Raw genomic sequence first — 10,331 nt, forward strand, 5'->3', positions numbered from 1 at the left:
AATGAAAAACACCTAATAATACTTTGTTGTTAGGTTCCTAGTCAACCAATCTGCGCATTGCCTGCAGGGTCGAAAGAGTCTTTTCAAGCTTGAATTAGGGTTCAATTTACTCGACTGCTGGCATTTTCACAATTACAAATGGGGCGAACATTGACCGAAATTCAATGGTGTTTGGACGAAATGTTTAGCACAACCACGTACTATTAGGAGTTTTTTGCAAGAGTAATACTAATTTAAGTATGAAATTTTTTTCAATGTGCTCAAAACATTAACGGGTACATCTCACATGTCATAATACAAATAAATGGACAAGTAAAAAAAAAAACAAAAAGAAATCTCCTCCATTTGTATAATTACACGTAATATACCGGCCTGTGTTTCGAAAACACTTAAAAAATATTTTAAGTATAACCCACACCGTAAAATGACGTGCAATTTGACATGAAACGTTGAAATTTTGGGCACTGCATAAAGCTGCTTGCATTAGTTTTCCAAAAGTCAGAAGTCGTGTCGGTTATCCCTTTTAATAGGACATCAATGTAGAAATAATAAACCAGTCATGTCTTGCAAATCCGACGCCGTATGAACACATTATTGAATAATCTCCAGCATGCAGATAATGTTTTTAAGTAATCTACACTAATGGCATGTTTTCGTAAGGGTAATCGGAATAAAGGGAATTGAATTCCGATTACGGAGTATTCCGATGTTTACTAAATATTAAGGAATTAAAAAAGTGATGGAACCCACACGAAATAAGGAATCCAATTCCTGAAATTGGAAGAACCGGATTCCCTAGTTTTGTGAGGTATTTGAATTCCCTGAGGACAAGGGAATCAGGAATGCATCTTTTATTCCAATTATGCCCTCACTTGTTTCTTATTATCCGAACATTGCCCTTCATTTGACACTCATTATGTCATTTTAATATATAAATAAAACCTATTTATATATTTTTATATAGATAATTTTATTATATAAATTTAATTAATTAGTATGAAAATAATTTATTTATGTAAGGGCAATTTAGTCATCAAATTAGTTTTCATTCCGATTGAAGTGAATTAGTAAACAACTTATATGGACTCAACATCATTCTTGCCATCTTTTAATAAATAAATAAAACCTATTTATACAATTTAATTTAATTAATTAGTATGAAAATAATTTATTATGTAAGGGCAATATAGTAATCATCCTAGTTTTCATTCCGATTGAAATGAATTAGTAAACAACTTATATGGACTCAACATCATTCCTACTTCGATTCCTGACAGTTTTAGTAAACAACTTGAACAAGAATCAAATTCTGATTCCGCCTCATTTCAATTCCTCATCAATCCAATTCCCCCTCAATCTAATTCCTCTCAATTTGATTACGGATTAGTAAACGCGCTATAAGAGAAAAGGAAGAGGGTATAAACCCGATAATCAGTGAATTGAGGAGGAAGACTCTTAACGGCGAAAGAAATGCACCTGATTCAATCTCAAGCAAACTTTTATTTCTTCAGACTAATAACAAATATTTCAAATGTGTGAAATAACATTACACCATCAGAAACCATATACAGAGATTACAATCCTTGGACTAAACAAGGATTCTCAGATTAATGTTAAAAACAGATTATCCTACATCTTCAGACAAACATCCTAAACCTAAATCATGGTTTCTTTCTAACCTCACAAATGAAGCTTTTTTCTTTTACTTGTGGCCCTAACAATTAGCATTAGGTAGGATACATTAATTAATCTGTACAAGAACAATCTACCCCTTTACATTACGGTCGAGTGGGGATGCGCTCGATGTTGAGAGACCGGCTACGGTCTCGTCATTAGAAGGAGCAACTGAATCATCCACCATTCTATTGGTTAACTTAATTGAAGGAGAATGGGAAATGGGAAGGGGGGAAAATGGATTATTATCAGAGTTGCAATGTTAAATCCGGCTGCGCTGAATCAGGCTGGCTAGAACTAGGGGCCCTGGAGACTGAAACCTGAGGTTCAGCTCTGGTGGAACTGAATCGGATTTTTATTGGGGTGACAACCCTGAATCGGGTTTCCGTTGTTGTGACAACCCTTGCCAAGATGGCTCGGGATGAGTCCCCCTTGTCCGTGCTGCCATTGCCTCATTCACTGGATTTAGTAATGAAGGGGAAGAGTTTATCGTACCTGAAGTTTCAGAGAGTTTAGTTTCTTCCGAAGTTAAGCTGTTTGAAGTAGCTGGATGGAAGTTAACATTAGTCCTAGAGACCGCATCAAGCATTTGAGACAACTGGAAATTAAAACCACCGGGCCCGGCCGCTCCAACTAGCTTTCTCATATGAGCAGGAATGTTTAATCCGTTTGTGCCATTAAATCCATTGATCCCAGGTTGGAATATGGAATTCTGATGGATCTGAAATGGAGGCCTGGGCCTCATTACTCCAAGATTGCTGCTCGGCATATTAAACCCAGTACAAGTGTTTGATCCTTCAGCAGTTTCTACTTTTCCAGGGAGGGGTTCAGGAGATTTATTAGCAACAATGGGGGGTGATAAGGTAGCAGCAGACAGAGGAAGCGAGCTGCTTGTATTGCTATCCAGTGCTAAAGGAATAGAAGGCACATGCTTCTCTGATGAGTTATACCCTGATGGCTTCTCTGATGAGTGATGTCCCGACAACTTCTCTGACAATTTATCTCCGTTAGACTCAACAGAGCAATATGCTGCAGCAGAAGATGCATTTGGACGAATGGGAAAGGGCTCTGATGAAGATGGCTGACATAGTGAGGCTGAGGCTAATAGCAGTGGCCTATGTGACGCAACATCATTTTCTCCAACCCACCCTGGGCCGAACTTAACACCAGGGGGCAAAGGCCTTTCGATCTTCTTTGCGGCAATGGTCCAAGCTGGAGCTCCAAGATTTGCAGCAAATCGAGCCAGGCTCCTTGCATAACCATAGTCTGAGTGAAGCCCTACCTGATTCACATAAAAGACAAGTCAGCAGACCACATAAATTAAACTCCACGCAAAAGATAGCACATACAAATTCATCCACCAAAAGGCAGAAAGCAGCATGTCCAAACCTACTGCATCATTTAATCATAAGTTTAATATCCTTTTTCCTTTATTATGGTTCGTCCAATTAAAATAACACCCAAGACGGGTCATGACCATCCACTAGCAAACAAGTAACCTCTAAATATATCTAAGACACCAATATACGCAGTCCTTATACAAATTTGGGGCAAAATTCAGGCACGAACATAAGTATAATTGAACAAAGTTATATACATACAGCCATCAGCTGTTTCCTTTCTCCATCAAATGTAGTCAATACAGATGACTCTCGTCCACTGGCTGAAGGATGAGTTTGATTATATGTATTACGCCTGTTCTCATCAAACACAAATTGTTTTTTCCCAAGCTTCGAATTACCCCTTGTGGAACCTGAAAAAAATTGCAGATTTAAAATCAATATTAATCAAAGATCCACCAAGCCTATTAAATGGACAAGTAACACCACAATTGGTGCACATACAACCAAATCAAACCTGTGACATCATCATTCCTCTCAAATTTGTTATCTGTCAACCAATTAATATAAACATCATTATTCCGCGAACCCACCAAACCAGACTTGTCTGAAAGAAGAGATCCTTTTCTCAGATCCAATGTGGTGCTTTCAGCCCCAGTAGCAAGAGCGGCATCTGAGACCTCTGAACCAGCACGGTCCAAGGAAGGCCTGCCCAATTTCTTGTGCAAATTTTTTGTTGGTGGTCTACCTCTTCTTACGACCTTTGGTCCTGGTTCATTATCATCACTATCTTGCCTCAAATTTTCAAAATTCTTTTTCGCAAGCTCATGTATTGAGCGTGCCTGGAAAGAAGTCATTGAAGTTCAGTCAACAAACAAATAACCTCAAACAAAGTAAGAAAGGAGCTGGATCAAACTGTACCTGTCGAAAATATATGGTATCTGGGGCATTGTACTGCATCGCATTGGAGCAGATTAAGAAAATATCATCCTGCAAGTTCATAAAATTAAATTTTAATTCTGATAGGCCAAAGTTCTAGCAAAAATGAAAATTTTAGATAATCATCCCTTCGCCAATGGCACAATCCAAATTCTATTGCTAATTTTCAGCAGTCAAAGACAAAATTTGTCACGTAGTACTCCATGAAGATACTAAATAGTAAAATTCAACAGTCTGTACCAAAAGACAGCCAAAAAGTTATTAAACAAAATGGTTTTGAAGGAAAACATATCTTTGAAACATACAAGGTCAACATCAAGCAAACCATCGCACTCAAAATGGTAAACTTTTATTGCTTAAACTAAAAGGGGAGGGAATAATACAGTCAATAACTACCAAAGCAACATGTTGTTGGCCCGAATTTCATGGTGTTGAACATTTGATTATATACTCAAACATGGTAACCTTTTATGAATATTCACCATAGGACACGCAGGGCGAATTTTCAGCCGACAGACCTCAAACGGAACAAGGAGGACAAAAAGACAATGAAATCAGTGTAAACTGACCTCAAACCGTTCCAAACTGGAGTAGACTCCACTCGTAAGTTTCTTCTTCACCGTCCCGAAATCCATAGGGTGCTCGATTACTTCATGGTAGTCCGGAAGCTGCATAACATAGAAAAAAAAGAGGTTAGTATAAAAAAAAAGAAATCTTTACACAAATCCTGGAAGTTAATGCGTCACCATTTATATAACCCAACCTCTTTGGGGTCCACTGGTTCAGAAAACACACCGTACGTGTCCTTCCTGAAGAAAAAAAAAAACAATCAAACATCATCAAACTGTGATGTTCCAGAAGAGTCGAAGCTACTGCAGCAAAGCAAGCAAAACACAAATCCAGAAAACCCAAAAAACACACTTTTGGAGCCTGTCGAGAACGAACAGCAGCAAATTTTTATCAGGCAAAGGGGTAGAGGGTCCAGAGTCCAACGTTGTTAACCCTCCTGCCCATGATTATAACCTCAATGCTGTCAAATACACAGCTTCCAAATCCAAATCCAAAAAAATATATCAAATTTGTTTCCACGAAATTTAGTAAAAATCAAACCTCGTAGGCTGCTTGGTGGATTTGCAGCAGGAATTGACTTCTCACCCTGCAAAAGTAAAAAATATTAAATTCAGTAACCCAAAAACAGCAAATTTATATTTTTCCACTGTGGGTGTGAAAAGGCAAAGTAGCCAGGCATTCAAAGGATCCCAAAAGGGCAAATAATGCAGTTGCAAAAACTGTGAAATAAAAATTATAAAATTGGAAAAAAGCACAAAAGGCAAATTTAAACTTTTGGCAGATCGATATGACAGTCTAATCATTATTAAGGGTTAGTAAATAAACATGAATTTAAGCAACAAAATCTAAGAAAACACTGACAATTATGATCAAGGTTAAATACTTTTTGGGAAATTTATGCAGATCTGCAGAAAAATAATAAAGACCGACCGGGTCAACCCTATTTACTAAAGATTTTTAGAAAAGAAAAAAAAACTGACAAAAACATAGTTCAAAGGTGCGAAATTCAAGGAATTTTGAAATAATAATGTCAACGTATAGTTTTCCAGACCCACAGAAAAAGACTTGAAAAAAATAAAGGAGGGTTTTTTTTGGCGCTTCGAACCCGCGTAAAAAAAAAAACAATTGAAAATCCGGGCATTTCGCCCAAAGCCCCAAAATTGAAATACCTTTTGAGGGTGAGCGAGTCCAGATCCATAGCCGATCGCATTGATCTTGCGCTTCCGGTCGGTTCTGTCTTTGCCATCGTCGTCGGCGTTGGACTCGGAGCCAACGCTGGGGGAGTTCCGAGACGCGGAATTGGCCGACTGTTTCTGATTGCTGAAGGGCAATTTGAGGACGAGCTTGAGTTTTTTCTCGCGGCGATTCCCGGCCGAAACGTCGTCGTCTTCGTCCTCGTCCTCGTCCTCGTCGTTGGAATTGCCGTCGGGGTTAGGGTTGCGGCGGGTGGATCGCCGGAGGGAAGCGTGGGAGGATTCTGTAGGGGCGGTCCTGTAATTAGGGTTGGAATGAGGGGCAGAATTGGGCTTTCGCTTCTGGTGCTGGTGTTGTAATTGCTCCTGCTGCTCTCTGAGAGTCCGTTTTTGAAGATCCAAAAGAGAGGGCCGTCCTTTCTTCTTCTTCTTCCTTTCCACTACCTTACCCATTTTTTGTGCCCTCTCTCTCCTCTCCTCTCTCTCCAGCCAGACAACAAACAGGGTGTTATTTTTTAAATTTTTTTTTAAAATTAAATTAAATGTTTTTTTTTTATTATTTATGTTATTTCTACTTTATATGTATGTGAAAATTATGACTTTTGGGACGGAGGGGGAATTAGCGTGGCGTATCTCCACGTGGTGCGGGATGTCAAAAAGGAGCCGATGAGTGTTGGAGTTATATCCTAAAAGTTAATTTTGTTGGAGTAGGATTATTTTCGGGAAAATTAGTATCCGGTCCCTAGTTTTTACTGTTCATTGATTAAGACCTTATTAGTTCTCAAATTTTGATTCAAGTCCCTATCATTAATGTGATAATGAATTTACATGTTTATTATATAATTTTTAAAATAAAAATTAGTAATTAATTTAGGGTTTAATACTCACACCTCTATTAAACTTCTAATTAATTTTCAATTCAAACATTTCTAAAATAATAAAAAATTAAATTAAATTAAGTTTGCACCTATTAGTTTTTTATATATATATAAAAAGATTCTCAATTTTTTAATCTTAAATGTACCCATTCATATAATTTTTCAATTTTTTAAATCTTAAATGTACCCATTCTCAAATATATCAATTTGTTATATGTAAAATGTACCCTTTTTTTAATATAAAATCCATTCAAATTTTTTAATCCATGTTTAAAATTATATGGGTACATTCTTTTTCGTTGATTTGAGAATGTATCCATGTTTTGGTACAATACCTTTTTTTGTTAATTTTGGTTAATGTACCCATACATATATGTATACACACATAATATAATAGAGAGTATAATTTATATTTTATTATTTTTAATCCCATAAATTATGGGTTTTATTTAAAATCTCATTAATATAAACAATTACAAATTCAATTTTTAATTTTTAATTTAAAAATATAGTAACTTACATTATTATATTAATGTCAGGGACCTCAATAAAAAACTAAAAACTAACAAGGTTTCAATCAAAGAATATTGATAGCTAGGGACCGCATCCAAAATGTCTCGATTATTTTCTCTTATTCTATTTGATCAATCACGATGAAGTCAACGTCTGTACTGAATTGTTTATAGAGAGAAAAAAATGACAAGTGAGAGAGGAGGGGTCGGAAGTGAGAAGTAATAATAATATAAAATGAATGAATTCGTAGAATTTAAGGTATATATGAAAATAATGTTCTAAACGATGTTAGGTCATGAAGATTTGTATCTCATGGTCACTTCATTTTTAAATAAAGATCTTAGTAATTTGAAAAGTCAACTGATCATTGATATATGAAAAGACCGGTATATATCGAATTAAGGTTAGCAGAATCTTGTGCTACACGTGATTCACTTCTTTTCACGACATTTATTCTCCCTTGCAGTTGTGGTCTTGAGTAACACTACTCTACATCTCAACTAATTAATCTATCTCGTGTACACAATTTTCTCTAATAAAAGTACAAGTACATATGTACCAAAAAGATAAATAGAGGATCTAAAATGCATGTGAATTTCGTGTGATCATTGTAAAATGAAGCATTGCTTCTTTGGGTACAGAACATGAATCAGACAGACATTAAAAGTTCACTTCATGTGATGTTGTGACACAAAATCCTCCTCTGCTCAAAAAGTTTCCTCTTTTAGAAACCTTACCGTTACCGCCAATCCCACGCAAAATCCTGAAAAAGTGCAAAGCTAACCGTCAAGAGGGCAGCTATTTCCTGAGACCCACGTTTCAGTGGGCCCAACTCACGACGAGGAGAGTGAAGGTGAGAGAGATCACGATGGACCGCCTTCAATGCAGAATCACTGTAGGATGTAGGTTGTAAGCGATGAGGAACCAAGAATTCTGCAAAGACGAAGTAAAAATTGAGGGGAAAAAATCGAATAAAAGGGCAAGCAAATGTGTATAGCAGGTGAGTTCGGCAATTCTGGGTTGTTCTTAATTTTCTGTTTTCCGTTTGGAATTTGATGATTGATCTGATCCAATGGGGAGAATAAGTTAAAGCTACAAGTGGGTTTCTTTGGCATGGTGGGAAGGTGGAGAGATCGTAGGAGAAAGATATGGGTTAGCAGGTGGGACGTGGCCGTCTTGCACCAGAGATGGCAAGGTGGCTTTTATCACAAATGCAAGAGAAGTTCAAAAGCTTGCTCAAGCTAAGAGCTGAGGAGACCTTCCGGTTCGATTCTTGGAGGTGATTGTTGTATTAAATTCTCATATGTTTTGCATCTTCCACTCTGTCAACTGTTGGCAAGAAGTTTTGTTTGCATATATTGATGGGTGCTTTAGTGTATTGGATTGCAAGCTGAATCCCCGCGTGTAGGTTGGGAGATAATACATATGAAATTAGGTGGAACATTGAAGTATAGGTGATCCAAATAGCTTGTGATACACTAGTTACCGGGCAGGATGTAAAGAACGGACGCCATTTAGAGCTTAAACTTTAGGATTCTAGTCTCGGATTGGTTAAAAATTGATTCGTTTTCGGATTTAAGTATCGTACTTTCGGCAAACCAAAAACCAAACTATAAGGGGTGATTCTGTGCCCTAAATGATCAACAATATTAATAAATCGATCAAAGTTGAATAAAAGTAATTTAACTAAGGTTTTCTCGAAACATCGTGCATAAAGAATCTCTGAGTGATCCACACATATCTACATTCATTTTTACTTTGTACATTTTTATGTGATTGTGGAAATGAATACTACCCAACTGAAAAAGGTTCAAGATTTAAGGTGTAGGTGAAAACTTAATTAACTTATATGAAGTTATGGAGCTGGTACACTGCTGCTATAAGAAGAAGAAAGTTACTCTCACTACCAGTTTCTGTTTACATGATTAATTAAATTTTACGTTCTTTTTCATGTTATTGTTTGAGTAGGCTGAATGATTTTACTGCAATGTACTACCGCGAGCTTTAACTCTGACATGCGATTCAATTGCGAGCCAATTCTTCAGATAATATCGAAAAGCAAATTTCGTTGATTTCTTTTTCGTTGGTATGTTCTCTTCTTCTTATTTTTATCTTAATTCTCTATCTGATTTTCTCTGGTGAATTCAACAATCATTCAATATTTCTTGGTCTATTGCTATTTCTATTTCTTCTAAGCATGGTGATTTCCAATCTAAATTCTGAACTTTAATTTTCTCTAAGACTAATCCCTTTTATTAGAGACAAGATGAAAATAAGAAGAAGAGAACTTTTAGAGACAAGATGAAAAGAGTCCCATGGAGTTCACCGAGGAAGTTGTGGAGCAAAAAGAGTCCCATGGAGTTCACCGAGGAAGTTGTGGAGGAGGCGGATCGGTACAACGGATTTAACCTGATATTGGCCGATCTTTGTTCTAGGACCATGGTTTATGTAACCAACAGACCAAATGTAGTAAAATATCAGTCAGTACTATGATCGGAACCTGGAAGCCGACTCTGATACCATATTGGAACTAGAGTAGGAGCACCCAAGCTGGAGAGATCCAACTTGTTCAGGGTTCAGTACGTAACGCATAGGAACGATTTCACCGTTGACCTCGGCCTACAGGAACCAGGGTATCTACCGCTTTTAACCCTGTTTGCATAGGCTCATGCATAGATTTACGTTCAATAATCCAGGGGCTTTCACTTCAACACATCTTAGCTCGTGATCGCTTAGTGTTTGAAATGGTACCAGGCATATTGTTTTATGTTGATAAAGATTGAAACTTGAATAAAGGTTTGACGAAATTTTGTGTTTGTTTTGGCTCGAGAGAAAACAGAAGAGCAAGAGTCACTTTGTATATTTTCTTGATATCCAAAAAACAAATTACAAAGACTATATCTTTTTGTTTCACAGCCGGTCTAAAAACCAGAACCTACATCTAGAGGCCTAGTACTCTTCTTCGATCATAAATGGTTATCAGAGGATATCATCCATCCACTTGGAGGAAGATGAGAATGCTCAGTACAAATAAAAGATAAAACACCAGCTGTAATCTTTCTAAAAACAGGGGAAGAAACTAGCTGTTGAAAATTAAAAAGCTCCTTCTAATTTTAGTAAGGTCTTCATTTCTTCACACTTTCCTGCTTCCTTTTGACTTCATCTGCAGGATTACCTTCTGCAGGATACCTCTAAAGCAAGGAGGCAGCTTAATTCTCAACAGC

General features: G+C 37.0%; 2 protein-coding genes across 2 annotated transcripts; one reads left to right on the top strand and one right to left on the bottom strand.

The window, feature by feature from the left end:
- Window positions 1-1,480: 1,480 nt before the first annotated feature.
- LOC126586981 (uncharacterized) lies at window positions 1,481-6,258 on the bottom strand. Its single transcript, XM_050251947.1, has 9 exons — window positions 5,693-6,258; window positions 5,064-5,109; window positions 4,875-4,959; window positions 4,717-4,762; window positions 4,523-4,621; window positions 3,936-4,004; window positions 3,532-3,856; window positions 3,276-3,427; window positions 1,481-2,956 (listed from the first exon to the last, which is right to left on the bottom strand). Exons 1-9 carry the CDS (start codon window positions 6,167-6,169, stop codon window positions 2,030-2,032), a joined length of 2,226 nt encoding a protein of 741 aa, XP_050107904.1. The 5' UTR covers window positions 6,170-6,258; the 3' UTR covers window positions 1,481-2,029.
- Window positions 6,259-8,094: 1,836 nt separating this feature from the next.
- On the top strand, window positions 8,095-9,600 carry LOC126584353 (uncharacterized). The gene is made up of 3 exons (XM_050248758.1): window positions 8,095-8,107; window positions 8,232-8,329; window positions 9,367-9,600. Exons 1-3 carry the CDS (start codon window positions 8,095-8,097, stop codon window positions 9,598-9,600), a joined length of 345 nt encoding a protein of 114 aa, XP_050104715.1.
- Window positions 9,601-10,331: the final 731 nt, after the last annotated feature.

The sequence above is a fragment of the Malus sylvestris genome, chromosome 10 (genome assembly GCF_916048215.2).
Source record: "Malus sylvestris chromosome 10, drMalSylv7.2, whole genome shotgun sequence".
Taxonomy (NCBI): Eukaryota; Viridiplantae; Streptophyta; class Magnoliopsida; order Rosales; family Rosaceae; genus Malus; species Malus sylvestris.

What these genes read in the sequence shown, in the direction of transcription:
- LOC126586981 (XM_050251947.1), bottom strand. Translation starts at nt 6,169, where the DNA reads ATGGGTAAGGTAGTGGAAAGGAAGAAGAAGAAGAAAGGACGGCCCTCT. An exon ending in CCAGTTTGGAACGGTTTGAG is followed by an intron (nt 4,005 to 4,522) that starts GTCAGTTTACAC and finishes ATGAACTTGCAG; the next exon opens with GATGATATTTTCTTAATCTG. An exon ending in ATACCATATATTTTCGACAG is followed by an intron (nt 3,857 to 3,935) that starts GTACAGTTTGAT and finishes ACTTCTTTCCAG; the next exon opens with GCACGCTCAATACATGAGCT.
- LOC126584353 (XM_050248758.1), top strand. An exon ending in TTATCACAAATGCAAGAGAA is followed by an intron (nt 8,330 to 9,366) that starts GTTCAAAAGCTT and finishes CCCTTTTATTAG; the next exon opens with AGACAAGATGAAAATAAGAA.